This window comes from Melozone crissalis, unplaced genomic scaffold (assembly GCF_028551555.1).
Source record: "Melozone crissalis strain CALT ecotype California unplaced genomic scaffold, PUWL_Pcris_2 ptg000014l_1, whole genome shotgun sequence".
NCBI lineage: Eukaryota > Metazoa > Chordata > Aves > Passeriformes > Passerellidae > Melozone > Melozone crissalis.
The window spans coordinates 19,260,009-19,275,928 of NW_026535792.1; the positions used below are offsets into that span (position 1 = coordinate 19,260,009).

The window sequence follows — 15,920 nt, forward strand, 5'->3', positions numbered from 1 at the left end:
ATCTAACCTAGAGTAAAAACTATTTACAGACATTTCTCCATTCTCTTCAACTGCTTTTCTAGACCTTCTTGAACAACTTCCAGACAGCCAAGGAGACCCTGAGTGCTGCCACAGTCCAGGCTGCAGAGAAGGCTGCTACCAGTGTGAAGGACCTGGCCCAGAGGAGTTTCCGCCTTGCCATGGACATTCACTTGAAAGCACCAGTCATAGTTATCCCCCAGTCCTCCATTTCCCCCAATGCCATAGTAATAGATCTGGGCTTGATTAAGGTTCAGAACCAGTTTGTCTTGGTGTCCTCAGAGGGCAGTTCACTCCCTCCAGTCATTGACAAAATGGATGTGCAGCTGACAAAGCTGAAACTGTCAAGGTAGAGTGACTAATGCTCTGCAGAACGTGAATGTTCATGCCTAGAAACCATGATTGGTGCTAGTGTCAAATATCTGCTATTAAAATACCCTTTATCTTAGAGCAGTTAGATCAGTAACAAAATCAGAAACTGTTCTGCTTAGCAAAGTGTTTGGTGCTGCATTTGAGATTCTATGATTTTCGAAAATCTAACATGTGACTTCCAACTTTCCAACTGTTTTCTTTTTTTTCCCTTTCTGTGTTTCAAGGATCACTTTGGAGACAGATTTGACACATCCAGATATTCAGATACTTCGCCCTATTAATTTAAGCTTGTCTGTGAAAAGAAATCTCTCTGCAGCTTGGTTTCACAAGTTACCAGTGTTGGAGGTCACAGGGTATCTGGATACAATGAATGTAAGTCTTGTGAGAAGGTGGTGATAATACTGTGAGAGCAAGCCTTAATGTTATTTCTGGGCACAAAGGGGCTTCAAGCTGCAAGTTTTAGTAGGTGTGGAGTGGATTTCAGCAAAGAAATAGGACTTAACCCCACCTAGGTGAATGCAGTGGTTTGAGGGGATCACATAAATGGTTTTGTGACCAGTTCTCTGAGCAAGAACTCTTTGAAGTGAAGCAAGAATTCTTTTCTTCTTTAGAAACAGAATCATCTTGAGAGGAGTTTAAATTAATGCAAACATTTGCTTTAGTAACTCCAGCTTCCTACCTTCCTATCACCCATGCCCTTTGTTGTGGCATTTTATGTACTGTGAAAGAAAGTACCAGGGACATCTTGGTTGAAACTGAAATGAAAATATCATGGAGGGGCATGCCACTGACAGGAATGTATTAAAAGGATAGAAACTGCATTAACTGCTGCAATGTATATTGATACAGCACTGGAGGTCAAAACCTTTAATCTCCTCAGACTTTTACAATAAATGATTGAAAGAATTTAATTTTCTTATTGAAGCGATGATTCTGCTGGCAAAATAGCTGTAAATAAGCATTCTTCTTGCCAGGAAACATTGTTCTGCTTTGTTAGCAGGTGATAAGTTCAAGGAACAATGTGTTTTTTCCTGACAATTGTGATCTGCGACTTTTTAGGTTGTGTTAAGTCAAGAGGATTTGAATGTCTGTCTCAAAGTGTTGACGGAAAACCTGGGTGAAGCAGAAGAAACTCAAAAGAGTGCAAAGTCAGTGCTGCAAAAGGAAGGTCAGAGATGGAATTTGTTGTGAATACTAAGTGTGTTTGCTTTCAGGAGTAAGGAAAAGCATTTATTTTCTGGAAAGGAAGTTTAGATCTGAGAGTATGGTAATAAGCTGAGTCTAATCGATAAACTCTTTAATTTGCAAGGACAATGTTCATACTTTGATGCTTAAAAAAAATTGGAAACATTACAAGACAAAATTTAGTAGTTGTGTTGGCTAAGTTGTCAAGGAACTAGCAAGGTTTTGAGATGTCAGAGTCATCTTATTGCCAGAACATATTTCTCTTTCCCTTTCAGAGGCTCTGCTTATGGAAATGTTATTAGCTTATCTAAGGTGAATGTAATCCATCCAAATGAATGAAAGAATTGGATGTGTTTCTTCAGCTAAACAAATGGTGGCAGTTTCAAAAATTGAGCAATATATTGAATATTCCAGGTAAAATGAAGGAACTGGAGAGATCAGTATTGATACAGGATAAGAGTGTTTCAGAAGGAATGCTGTCTGAAAAGAGAAAAATAACATTAAATGAAGATGTAATCAATATGCTACTTAATTTTGAAATCAAAGAGGTATGTATCCATCTGTACAACTTACTCAATCTGAGCCCTGTACTCATCTGTTTCTTAGAAGTAGTGGCCTATAAAGTCCATTTTAACACTTTGACTTGGCAACTAAAAGAAAACAAACAAGTGAAAGAGAGCAGGGGGCCAGGGGAAATCTTTAGCAGATTGGTCTTATAGGGTCTATTTATAAAAATGCAAAATGTCTAGATTAATATTAAGTTTCACATGTAGCCTGTTTATAACTGCCTGCTGTGTCTGAACAGCTTCACTGAAATACTGAACTTACTTTCCTTTCTATATTCAAGGTTGTAATAACCTTGATGAAGCAGGTTCAGAAGGAGAGATATCCATTACATATTCTAACTGTGCTACAGCTTGGCACCAAAACCAAAATTAGAAATCATGAATTGGCTGCAGCAGCATATCTGAAGAAAATTACAATGAGATGCACTGAAATACATGGTAAGTCTTCTAGGGAACTGATACAATCAGTAGAGTGTGTGCAACTGGATTTATAGCCAGAGGATAACATATAGCAACCAATAATGAGGGGAGGGGAAAGGGTAATTTAGATAGAATTAATCTGTTTTACCTGATACCAAGTTTTACTGCCATTGCTGGAGTTAATGTGTTTGAGTGAGTTGAGTACTTTGAGCAGGAGTGTTCCTGAGAAATATTGCAGCTGTTCAGTGGGTTTTGATGAGCTGATTCTGTGCTTTATGACCAGTTCTGGCAGCACTGGAAATGCTTCTTTGGTTCGTCAGGTAACAATTCAAAGTGACAGTGAAGTGATAACTGAAATAGCCAGTTATCCAAAGTAGAAAAGTAAGGTTTTGAGTGTGAAAGCATGAAGGTAGGAATGCAAAGAACTTTGTTTTAAGTCTTGCTTCAAGAGCAAGATAAGTTAATTTTTACTAGTTTAATTTAAAATGAAGTGAATATAGCATTTCACAAAATAATGCTTCATGTGTAGCTTCTCAGTGAAAATAGCTGTTTACTTTCACTATTTCAGCAAGAATAGTATTTAGTTAGTATGTAATAGAGAATTAGCATGGAGTCATTGCACAAAGGTGGAGTAAAGCTTGTGAGTGGAAACACTTGACATTTTTATTTCTTTGTTTGCAGACTCAAAAGGAGATCCTCTTTGCATTCTTAATTCCTCAAGTGAGACAGATGAACATCTTTTGAAAATGGAATATATTAAGGTTTCAATACGTTTTCAGTAAAATTACATGGGGAGGAAAGTAAGGCTTCCATACTGAGCCTGTAGATTGGTATCTAAAACCTACTCAGGCCTTCTCCCAAATACCTGTTTTTCAGTTTAACATTTCATTTAATTCTCCACTGCTTCCATATAGCTCTTGCTTCATAAGTCAGTGCTATTACTGGAATCACTGGCAAGACAAATATTTGTTTGCGTTCTGTGTGTACAGCACAAATGAGCCCTGTGAAACTTAACAGGTGTGATGGTCTTTGCAAGTGAAGAGTGACCCTACAGGTGATGAAACTGCATTTGGAGAGTGATATGTTGGTAGCTTAAAAAGCCTTTAAAAATTGCAGGAATACTTGGGAATCTGATAGGTTGTAGAGCCAGTGGGCTCCTCAATACTCTTATCTGGACTGGCATCACTTACATAGTGAAAAGTAATTAATTTGTACTGGCAAAGGATTAAGCATAAATGGATCCAGTTTAAGTAGATTCTAGACGAGACGAAGTTTTGTAACTAGCCAGTTGAATTTTCACAAAATATGTGCTATGAAATGCCCCTGAGCAGAGCATTGTGAATAAGCCATTCTGGTTATCTTGCTTGTGCATTATTTGAAGAACTTGTTTGTTCAGGCTTCATCACTTTCCTTTGTTTTCTTTTGCAATTGGGATAAACCTTGTGTGTAGGCTAAATTCAAGCAATTCAGTTAATAAAAGTATTCATAATTAATTATTGGCTAATTCAATAGAGACTGACTGTGTCCCTTTTCTTTCTTTTCCTCTTTAGGCTGATCCTGATGGACCAGACTTTGTTACTACTTACCAAAGCACCAAGCAAAACATGAATGTAAGTACTGGATGTACTTAATTTATTTTTTTAAGCTTTTTGAATCATAGCAGCTGTGTTAGTTACTCCCTTTTTACTTCTCATTGAAGAGAGAAAAAAAGGGAACAAACCCAACCCAAAACCAAAGCCCTGACTCTCATCATTAAAACATACTGCTTTATATTTAACTACTTCAAAATCAAATCCAGGTAGAAAAAAAAGATTTATTTATTTACTGAAGTATTGTTTGTAATAATTTATTTAAACTAAAAACTATACAGTTTTTGCTAGTTAGAAAAATGTCCTTATGAATTTTAAGTGAGGCCTTTAGCATGTGCTTTGTTTCTGGAGTGATCCACTTGGCACAGGGATAAACCAGGGCCTTGTGTTTCTGAGCTTGTAACAGTAACAGTGAAATTGAGATGTGAGCTGGAATATCCAAGGAGCATTCTCAGGGATCTTGAGTGCAATTAGTCCTTTTACTTCTCCTGGAAGCAGCTATTCATGAGTAGTTTTTCAAGTGACTTCTGGAGTAAGCATGTCATTGTGCTTTTGAAATGTTTCCTTTAAAACAGTAGTGGTGGGTCAAGCAGCTTCTTGAGGGCCTTGTGTGGAATAAGTGACTGATGCTGGGTTTCACTCAGCAGCACTGGCAGGAGTGGTTGCTGCTCACATACTCCCTGCTCTGATTGCAAATTTTGGATCTTAGTGGGTTTTTTGTTGTTGTTGTTGTGCCATATCTCCTAAGACATCTGCACACGTGGTTCTGAAGTTGTCAATCAAAATGCTGAATGCAATGCAATCAATGAAATGCAGCAGAACTCCAGAGACTGTCCTGAAAAGGCACAATCACATGAGGCATCAGTTTTTAGATTGGCACAGTTCCTCTGTAGCTGCTGTCAGCTTCCCTTCCACAGCTCCCTCATCTGTTCTGGAGCTTGTGAAGCTGAAGGGGATGGAGATAGAAGAGTCAAATACTTGTGAAATTGAGGAAGAGGCTTTTTTCCTTGGTTCTATGACAGCAGCTCTGAGTTATTAGAGTATAAACTGCTACTAAATCACAAGATGACTTTGTCTCCTTGCCTTCCTTTTAGGTCATCTTTTCCTGTTTGGATATAGTGCTTCACACAGAGGCTTTGCTTTCCATCATGAGTTTCCTCACCTTCAGTGTTCCATCAGGTGGCCTTCCCAGTACTGAGAAATCATCAGAGCACAAGCCTCAAATGAAAGAACAGGAAAAAGGAAGCACTCTTAGACCAGGTAGTGTCATATTACACAGGCTACACTTGTGTTGTTTAACAACATCTCACCTTCAGTTTCACAGGATAGTATTTCAAATGATAGCATTGCAGTCTATTTGGTGGAAAACAAAGCATGCACAACTGTAAATGGGGAGAAAATCTTATTAAAAAAAGCCCTAGCAGACATTTTTCCTGCTGCTTAATTTTACGAATTCTCCTTACTCAATATTTTCATAATCAAAGTTGAATAAATGATGTTGCAGTGTGCAGCCTTTCCAAAGGTTTAGTGTCACAACCATGTAGCTTTGCAATCTGAAGGCTCTAAAGAGTGCTTACATTGCTGAAAATAAATACTGCTCTGGGGAAGCAAAGAGAAGTTCTGAACTGAAGGGGTGGTGTATTTATTTTAGGTATGGGTCTTTGTAACCTTGAAATAGGAAGAGTTTTTGCATGGAAGCTCCCGAATATTTTGTCAGGTCCTGTGTTGTTGATTCTTGTGCTTGTAGTTTTTGTGAAATTCAGAGTTTTCTAATCCTAAAACTATTGGGATTGAGTCCAGTGGCTGTTCCATTTTCTGATTGTGCAGTGTTGCTGCAGCTAATATGCCTAAATTGGCTTTGCTACTTGACACAGAGAGGAACACTTCTCATGTGATGAGATAGTGTTTCAAATAATGTGGTGTATACTGCACTCAGCAACTGATGCATGAAAAGTAGGTATTAATGAGGAGAAAAGACATCTTGATGGCTTTGTTGATTGGTGACAGTTTGTGTGCCTGAAGGAAACTCTTAATAAATGACTTTTTTCACATTTTGACTGAGGATTATCATATCTTCTAGGGAATGACTGCAGGTTCCTTTGAATAGTTCATATATTTACAGAACTACTAGTCTAATATTTGTTTAAACAGCGGGCTTGTAATACTTGAACTCCTTGTATGTCCCTTGTGTTTCCTGTCCAGTGTCTGGTGATGCAGTCTGTGATGATGTCTCTGAATTAAAGCTCACTGCAAAGCTAAATGCATTCAGTATTACAGTGTGTGATCAGACCTGCACAATTGCAGACATTAGAGTACAAGGTAAGGTGGTTTTTATTTAAATACTAAATGAAACTGGCTGTAGCCAGAAATAGGCTGTTTCCCTCCCTTCACTTCTAAAGGGCCAGTGTGTGCACTGCAGGTGTCTCTAACATTTGTTGAAATATATTTTGATTGTATGAAATGATCTGCAAGGAAAAAAATGTTTGATTCAGAAAACAAAGATGATTTCCAAGTGTAGTAAAATTAAAAGAAGTGAAGGCACTATGTTTTAGATAACACAGACTTCCATTTTTTAATAGCTAGATCCTAGATAGTGTTGGGGAATTGTACTCTACTCTTACAATCAGGTTATGTTGGCAACTTTGTCATGTGCAGTAAGGCCCTGACTTCTCTCTCAGGCTTAGCAATCATTGTTACATAGGAAAAGGCTGGATTTAAAGCTGTTTTTATTCTTTATATTCAGTAGCAAATAATTCTGGGGGTTTGATTGTTTGTTTGTTTTTTAGCAGAAGTGTTTACTTAGAAATTTGTTGAACTGCATTTATTTCCTTCCTTCTTTTGTTTCATTCAGGAATGGATGCATCTGTGGCTATGAAGCCTAAAGAGGTTAAAGTGTTCTCCAGACTTAAGGACATTGTAATTACAAATGTTGATCCAAAAACAATCCATAAAAAGGTAATGTGTTGAGCAGATTGTAAACAGCTGATGAGACCCAGTTTTTCAAGTGATTTAGTGACGGCACTGTAGTTTAATTTGCTGTGTAACAGAATGCAATATACAATGTAATACTAAGCAAAATGTATTGGTTAATTTCCTTCCCCTCAGAGAAGCAAAACATTCTTCCAATTAATGTTTAGTTCTTTTTAATTACGTTTGCACTGGTATGTTTAATTCTGAGGAGCAGGGGTTAAATATAAAATGGGCTATGGATAAGCAAGTAAGAAGAGGCATGTACTATAAAATAGGGAATTCTGTTTTCTTTTGTGCCTACCATGTGTCCAAGTACTGCTTCTAAGTTGCTGTGGATCTTTCTGGGGAAATAGTTTTTGTTTCATAAATACCTGGTAGTATTAACTGTGTGAACTTAATCTTCTAGGCTGTCTCCATAATGGGAGATGAAGTGTTTAGATTTCACATGTCACTTTATCCAGATGCCACTGCAGGGGAGGCCTATGCTGATATGTCAAGAGTGGATGGTAAAATGTCTCTGAAAGTGGGCTGCATCCAAATAATTTACCTGCATAAGTTTTTCATGTCTCTCTTGGTAAGACATTAGTTTAAGTTCTTTTCTTGACATTCAAAGTTCTTTTTAATGAGATAAAATGCAATCAGCTCATTTTGCCCTGTACCTGGTGGTGAGCTGATGTGCAAGCACATAGAAGTATTTTGCATTAGAGTTACCATTTAAGTTGCACTGCTTTACAGAAGATTGCCAAGGAGAATGGTGACAGAAGTAATGAATGGAGCTGATAGCTTTCATAATATCTTAAAAATTACACAGTTAAATAATGTTTAAGCTTATGCATGATTTTAACATTTTTCTCTTTTGAAACAAGTGTGGTTGAATTAGCAATTTCATATTTAAACCAGAGATGTTAATTTTTTTAAATTTGCATTTTGCCTGGACGTTGCCTTTGAGAAGCTTACTTGTTTTCATGGAACTTTTACTTTTTTTCCTACCTGTGAATAGAACTTCCTGAACAATTTCCAAGCAGCACAAGAAGCCCTGACTGCAGTCACTGCACAGGCAGCAGAAATGGCTGCTTCCAGCATGAAGGACTTTGCTAAAAAGAGCTTCCGCCTCCTGATGGATGTCAACTTGAAAGCTCCAGTCATAGTTGTCCCTGAATCTTCAGCTTCATCTAATGCTTTGGTAGCTGATCTTGGCTTAATCAGAGTTCAGAATGAATTCAAGCTGGTGTCCTCAGATGAATCTCCTCTTCCTCCAGTCATTGACAACATGGATGTGCAGCTGACTCACTTGAAATTATCAAGGTAAATATGGAGCTGTTTCCTGAGTTGGTGTCTTTGTAAAGGAAAAGTGTCCATGTTCTGCATGTAGCATTCTTCTCTTATTTGAACATGGTAGGCAATGAGAACATGCTAAAACCAAGCAAAAAACCATGCCAAGCTAAGTTTAGGAGTGCTTTTAGAGAGAGTCACAGGTCAACAATCTCTAAAGCTTCTTGGAAAGAAAGCAATGATAGCACAGTAACTTGAGTTCATCTAGAGAGCATATAAGGGTGTAAGTGCCTATGAGCTTATTCTTGAATGAATTATGCCTGTAATTTTGCTAGATTAATATGATATTATTTGGTCTTCTGCAACTAGTCAACATTTTTCCTTTGTTACTTCCATTGTCTTTTTTCAGGTGCATTATATCCACAGATTCACAACCAGATTCTGAAATCCTGCGTCCTGTGAGTTTGACTTTAATGGTCCAGAGAAATTTAGCAGCAGCATGGTATCGTAAATGCCCAACAATTGGCATCAAGGGAGACCTAAAACCAATGCAGGTAATAAATATAATGAGTAATTATATCAAAAGTTAGGCAGATTCTCAGAATAGTCCTCAGCTTAGTTAAGGATCTTTTAAACTCATTTCAGTTAGTGTCCTTTACAGTTTGTTGAAAGACTTCCAGCTGGATCATCCAGTTTATAGATTTCTTAGAGTTTTGATAGTGTATAATGAATAGTTTTGGTGTAGCTGCATGCAAGTGGAACAAAATGTGGTTTTATTTTTCTGGAGGTCTATTGGAAATATCCATGGACTCTACAGGCAGTAAAATCATTGAGATTATTTGCTGAGTTACCATCTAAAACCAAAATTTGACAATTTAAATTGTTTAATCTGTAACATTCAGGTTATTTGAATGCTTATTAGATGTATTAGGAATGAAAAGGTTATCTCTAGTATACAACAATTTAAAATTATCTTTGCAGAGGGAGGGCTCTATTTTTCTTTTCCTGCATTAACCATGTGGATTTTAATGGGTAAAACTAAACTGGGGCACCTTTTCCTTTTTCCTGAGCCCTTTTACTTGTTCATTCCTGTATCTGTGCTGTGGCCAAATGTCACATTGGTGAAGCACAGGGAAATAAGAGATTTAAAGGAGTACCAGCAAAATGAATCAAATGTAGGAAAAATATTTTTACACTGCGTGCTATGGGCTAAGTGACTGCATCTTGTCACTTAGCACTGCTTGCTTTTCTGTGATTCTGTAATGTTATGACTGGATACTTATTCATGAAATCTTTGAAGGCTTACTGAATGGCAATTGCTTTAGTGTGTACAATGCAAATCTTGGCTTTAATGTTTTCTGGTCATGTTTTTGGGTTACTGAATTGTTGAGAAGTGCTTATGTTTCTCAATTACCCATATTTTTAATAGGCAAAGATCCTTTACAAATCTAGAAAGTATTTATCGTGTGGACTGTTATTTCTTCTTGTAACTCCTGTTTATAACAAGTAAAAAATGATACAGGAGAAATGGGCAGATAATTTTGATTATTTTGGACAGGATAATTGTGATTGTCCCATTTGTTTCTGCTGGAAGCAGCCCATTGTTTCTCCTCAATGCTTGCATACTGTATTGGGAGCAATGTTGTCACCAAAACTGAACTTGTGGCTTTATCACTTCACAGATTGCACTCAGTGAAGGTGATCTAACTGTTATCATGAAAATTTTACTTGAAAACCTTGGAGGGGCTTCTTCCCAGCCACATACTGTGCAGGAGAATATTGAGGATATGCAGATACCTAAAAAAGGGAAAGCTCCACATGAATCAGATGGCTCTGAGGGTATGTTCAATTCAGAGGCTGAATATGTGTAGGCAGAGGGCTGTTTGCAGATTCAAATATCAATTTTTTCTGAAGTACTACAAATTAACTGTTACAAATATATTGTATACATGAAAAGTTATAAATAAGAATGTAGGCACTTACATGGAGTGTGGGCTCCTGATGGTCAGAAGTTTTTGTGGTGGTTTTTTGTGATTCATTTCTCATATGATGGTGTTGTTCAGTTTATATCAGTCACTCTTCTGTCTGCATGTGGATAAAAAAGAAAAAAGCCAAATCATCTACCCCAGAATGTTAATGCACAATTATAACAATCAAGGAGGATACAAATATTCAAATAGTGAGTCAGTGTAAACAGTGCATGTCTCTGGATGAAATATTAACACTTTGCCAAATCTATTTCTTCCCCAAACTTAACATTTTCACTGTCAAAAAATTGCTCTTTAGCCAATAGTTGAATGGCTCTGCTGTGAATAGGAACTGAAAGGAAGGGTAGTGCAGACTCCTTGAGCAGATTTGGTACTTTGTGTTGTTCTTCATTAAAGTGAACAAAGAACTTCAGTAAACTAATGACAGCTTCTTTTAAGGTTCTGATCCACTCTGTGCTAGATAATTTTAGTATGCATTGGATAGAACAAAATTAAAAATGTGAATTATTTGGAGTAGTTTTCTGAATTTAGAGCTTTCCCTCTTTTTGGGGTTTTCTGATCTTAATTTAGAAAACCCCAAACACCAAACTAACCAACAACAAAAAAAAAAAAAAAAAAAAAAAAAGCAGCCAACAACAAAAAAACCTAAAACCAGCAAGCCCAGTGTTCAGAAGAAATGTAAAAATGTCTTCTTTTCACTGACAGGTACCCTTGTTGATTCTGGACAAAAATGTGATTCTGCAGTTCAGTCTTCTGTGGAGTGCTCTACATTGCTTAAATTTGACTTCAATTTTGAGTCCCTTTCTGTAACTCTGTACAACAGTGACATAACTCAGGTTTGTGACAAAGATTTTAACACACAGGTGGGGTGGGCAGCCAGGGTTTCTCACATGGACAGAACTCAGGTCAGAAAAATGAAGTTATATCAGCTGCACTGGCTTTGTAATGCTTTCCTAGTGGAGCCTTGAGCTTTCCTGGGCAGGCAGTGTCCTTAAGAGGAAGAAGGTGTGTGCATTTCTGAAAGTCACACTAAAAATAGTACCAAACCACCAAAACCACCCAGCATTTGATTTGGCCATTCAAACTTTGGTTCCAGTTAGCCAAAATAAAAATGAATATTTGAAAAGTAGGAATTGTTAGTTCAGGCAGTGCTAGTTCTATGCATGGTGCCTCTAGAGTTAGCAAGCAGATCCAAGCTGTATATTGCCCATAATTTCCTCTTGCATATCCCTGGGTATGAGCAATCATGGGCATCCTCTCTCTGCTGAAAACAGAAGAGAAAGAAGCGAAATGTTGTCTTGTTTTTATGACTTAATCAAGTCTGCTTTGTGTAGATGTGAAGGTGCTTGCTTTATAGTGTATAGTGAATGTTTTTAGTGTATAATTTTTAAGATGTTCTTGTGCAGTGAGCCTCACAAGGAAGGACACTGTAATGGGATATTATTTTTATTTCACTGCTATATAATTCCCACTTATTGCTGAGGTGCTCTTGTAGATGAGTTAGAGTGATGAGAGTGGAGGGATCCTTTGGGAAGGGATCTAGAGTTCAAATGGATTGTCCTTCAGTGAAGCATTCTGAGCAACTGCTGCCACTGTGGTGCAGAAACAGCTTCACTGCAGCCCAGCAGGATTTTGGTTTTCTCAGTGAATTTCTTGAACTCATTTGTATGAGTGGAGGACTGATGACAGCAACAGGCTAGTCAGATCTTTCAGTTGCTGGATGATGATGCACGTGGCTAGCAGCAAGGCAAATGTGTCACAGCTTTGTTGAGGGTCCCCAACCCTGCACTCTGTCCTTGTGCAGGAGTCTCTGCTCTCCGTGCACAGTGACAAGCTGCGCCTCGGGGAGCTCCGGCTGCACCTCATGGCATCCGCAGGGGAGATGTTCTCAGATGGCTCCATGGACATCACTGTCAAACTCAAGTCATGCACCTTGGATGATCTCAGAGAAGGAATTCAGAATGTCACTGCAAGGTGGGTTTGAATGCATCAGAAATGAAACAACTCCAGCTTATGAGGAAGGCTTTTTCCTTGTTGTGTACTTTGCTTCACATGGGATTGATAAAACCCAGTAGTGCTGTCAGTTGTGGCCTGTAATAATCTGTGCTTAAGCAATGAACAATTTTAACAACATTCAAGAAGTTTCTACTCTTTTATGTTGATTTCTCAAGTTATCTAAAACAAAAAGAAATCTTGGAGGCTAGCATATTGCAGTAGAACAGCTGAATAGAGAGCACCCAGCCTCAATGAGAGAGTTGTATGCACTGAAACTTCAGTGTGATTGTCATGTGCTACATGCATACTTTCAAAACTGTAGCAACTAGTCTTAAATGAAATTACTCTTCTACAAGAAAAGCCTCCACCCTTTTATTTCTAGAAGAAACACTGCTTGTTTATATAGTAATTCTTCTTTATAAAGGGCATGGGGAGAAAAAATGGCAGTACTTCTGCATCTTTATTTTTCTAGATCTAGTGTTATGATGTTTGAGATGTTTCTTATTGAACTTGTTTTCCAGAATGATAGACAAGAAAGATGACACAAATGACACTTCTATGATTGATATAAGATACAAGCAGGATAAAAATGGAACTGAAGTTGTTGCTGTCCTCGACAAGCTGTACATATGTGCTAGTATGGAATTTTTGTTGGCAGTAGCACAGTTTTTCATTAAGTCAATGCCAGTATCTTCAGCTGAAGGATCTGCGCAATTCCAATTAAAGCAAGTTGCTGCTGGGAAATCCAGGGCAGATACAGGTCTGTAAAACCAGTTTCCACACACCTCCATTTCCCTCCTTTGCAGATTTCGTTCTGAAAATTATTCATTCAAAAGCTTTCAAGATGCTGTCTTGGTATCAGACTTAAGAAATTAGTTTATTCTTCAGGATGTGTAGATTGGCCACTGACAGAGTAGATACCTTTCCTCTTTCTGGTTTTTATATTCAAGGTGGTTTTTTTACCTTGTTTTCACAGAGATATCTGTACGGCCAAACATGACAGTAAAAGCTGTGATTCTGGATCCAGAAATTGTATTTGTTGCTAATTTGACCAGTGCTGATGCCCCTGCCTTAAAAGTTTCCTTCCAATGTGACTTTTCTTTGACATCAGACAAGCTTGCACAACGGATGACTGCTCAAGTGATGGCCTTCAAAGTGTTGGCCTGTGCTTTTCTCAAAGAAAAACAAGGCAAGAATGTTACTACGGTAAGGAAACCAGTGAAAAAAGCAATTAGAAGGGGTGGCAGGCATCTCCCTTAGCTGGCATATCTGTAGCACTCAAAACTCTGTTTTCATATCACTGATTATTCAGGAGAGAGGAGGGGCCTGTGCCATTTAAAGGTGAATCTTTTATCAGTAGGTGCAGGACTTGAGCACTTAGAGCTCTGTCTAAAACCTGTGCTGTGCATCTGTAAATGACATTAAAAGTTTCTTAGTGAAGAAACTGTATGAGGGGTTTAGAAGCCCAGAACCTTTTGCAGTGTTTTTCAGTGCCTGTTGGTTTCCTTGTTGCAGTAGAGCCCCGAGCAGCATTTTGTCTGGAACTTGATGGGCACATTCCTGCCAAAGGCCAAAGGTGGCCTATGTGCTTCATCTCACATGTGCTTATCTTCCCTTATACATTCAGGATTTTAAGGATTCAGGGGTTTTTTTACTATTTTATCACTGTGTGTTGGGCTTTTGTTTTGTCTGCTTTTTAAGCATTATGTCAGAAGCTTTTATTTCACTGGCTTTTAATCTTCCAGTACAAAGTGGTGCTTGTGCAAATTGGGATGTGGGATTGCTGCACTGTATGGAATGTTTTTACTCTGAAACATGTTGTTGCTTCATGGGATCAGTGCCCCTTTGCCCTATGGAGGGAAAAAAATGCAAGACCTTATGAAAAGGTTAGATTTAAGGAGTCACCTTAATAATGAAATTGTTTTCACTCAGGTGTTACGGCCATGCTTTTTGGTCATGGAAAATATGGTGCACACTTCAGGGTTACACACTGTGGCAGTAACAATGGAGGAACTAACTATTAAGGTAAGATTATTAAAATTGTCTTTGGTAGAACAGCTACATTTCTCAAACTGTAGCTCGTTTTTTGTTGTTGTGTTGGGTTTAAAAAATTATTTTAAAATTATTATTATTATAATTTTATTTTATTTTGTTTGCATATTGTTATTTACGTTTTTTATTTTCCCATGAAGTTAATGCCAGAAATATGCATTTTAAAACTGCTCTGTGTTGGGAGAAGTCATTGTGTGTTTGTCATTTTGACAGTCCCTTGACTAGAAAGGAGTAAGTTAAATACTTCAGATTCTAGGATTCCTCCTACCACTTCCCTCCAAAGTTACAAAATAACTCTTCCCCCTGCTGCTGCCACCACTATTTTTGGGATATTTTACAGGAAAGGAAAACAGGAGGAGGTCCATGAATAGATTCTTTTCTTTGGAAATGAAGTTTCATCCCTGAAAAGACGTTTCATGTTTGCTATTTCTATTCATCATATATTTTGTATTTTAATTGAAGACTTTTTTCTTTTTTCAAGATATCACCAATAATTTTGAATACTGTTGTGACCATTATGGCTGCCCTAAAACCCAAAACAACAGAGGAGGATTCCAGAGGAGCAGCAGAAGTTTCTGAGAACTTGTGGCAAGTGAAGCCTGTGGATGAGTGCAATGCTTGGTTCCTTGGTGTTGACATAGCCACAGAAGCAACAGAAACTTTTAGGGACCATGAACAAATTCTGAAGCAAGAGAAATTTGATATTGTAGTGAAATCAGTTCAGATGACCTTGGAATGTGGCCTGGGCCATCGGACTGTCCCTTTGTTGTTAGTGGAATCTACATTTTCAGGTGTCCTTAAAAACTGGTCCTCACTGATGGAGGTCACTGCTGATATGTCACTGGAGGTATGTGGGGTCAAACTCTTAGTTTAAAACACTTCTGCACAGTACCTGAGTTCAAATAACTTTTCAATATACTTTATATGTGCTGAATTAATGATAGCTTTAAACTGAAATGCTCTCAGGATTTCTTTAGTCAGGCAAGTGAGCATAATGTGCTTTGTACAGAAAGTTGGATGTACAGAAAGTTGGATTTTAAAGGCAGTTGTAATGTGAAATAATCTAGTCCTCTGTCTTTGTATTATTTTTGCATATTGAAGTTCTGCTGTGTGAACAATGAGCTTGGCTTACTTGAATAGTCATATTTAACTCTTCTTGCCCCCCCCATTTTGTTTGTTTCTCCAGCATTGTGTTTATTGGTAAGGTAGAAGTTAGACTTCTTTTGCAAAATGAGATTCCATTCTGAGATGGTAAAAGTCTCTTATGGAGACAGCATGTTAGAATTTCATACAGCCAGATGTGCAGCTGCTTTATGCAATGCATTTACTACCCTTTGTCATTTTACCAAATTACCTCTTTTTTCATTCTGTTCCTGGATATCCAAGTAGCTTTCTTCCATTGCCCTGTGTGCAAATCCTGGTGGAGTTTGGATGCTTGATTGTGTATCCCTGGGGGAGGTCACTGTGGTTCCAGGAGGGACAAGCAGAATAGC

At 37.9% G+C, this 15,920-nt stretch overlaps 1 protein-coding gene across 2 annotated transcripts in view; it reads left to right on the forward strand.

Annotated features, from left to right (window-relative positions):
• Positions 1 to 15,920, forward strand: part of VPS13C (vacuolar protein sorting 13 homolog C) — a 74,344-nt gene that overhangs the window by 28,991 nt on the left and 29,433 nt on the right. For both annotated transcript variants that reach the window (XM_054273108.1, XM_054273109.1), the window contains exons 35-54: positions 63 to 367; positions 615 to 762; positions 1,450 to 1,558; positions 1,990 to 2,123; positions 2,423 to 2,579; positions 3,243 to 3,322; positions 4,112 to 4,171; positions 5,245 to 5,410; positions 6,353 to 6,469; positions 7,002 to 7,105; positions 7,527 to 7,694; positions 8,121 to 8,425; positions 8,802 to 8,946; positions 10,075 to 10,231; positions 11,086 to 11,216; positions 12,185 to 12,354; positions 12,897 to 13,135; positions 13,352 to 13,581; positions 14,308 to 14,400; positions 14,909 to 15,274. In XM_054273108.1, the coding sequence (XP_054129083.1) occupies positions 63 to 367; positions 615 to 762; positions 1,450 to 1,558; positions 1,990 to 2,123; positions 2,423 to 2,579; positions 3,243 to 3,322; positions 4,112 to 4,171; positions 5,245 to 5,410; positions 6,353 to 6,469; positions 7,002 to 7,105; positions 7,527 to 7,694; positions 8,121 to 8,425; positions 8,802 to 8,946; positions 10,075 to 10,231; positions 11,086 to 11,216; positions 12,185 to 12,354; positions 12,897 to 13,135; positions 13,352 to 13,581; positions 14,308 to 14,400; positions 14,909 to 15,274 (3,384 nt within the window). The remainder of the gene's footprint in view (positions 1 to 62; positions 368 to 614; positions 763 to 1,449; positions 1,559 to 1,989; positions 2,124 to 2,422; positions 2,580 to 3,242; positions 3,323 to 4,111; positions 4,172 to 5,244; positions 5,411 to 6,352; positions 6,470 to 7,001; positions 7,106 to 7,526; positions 7,695 to 8,120; positions 8,426 to 8,801; positions 8,947 to 10,074; positions 10,232 to 11,085; positions 11,217 to 12,184; positions 12,355 to 12,896; positions 13,136 to 13,351; positions 13,582 to 14,307; positions 14,401 to 14,908; positions 15,275 to 15,920) is intronic.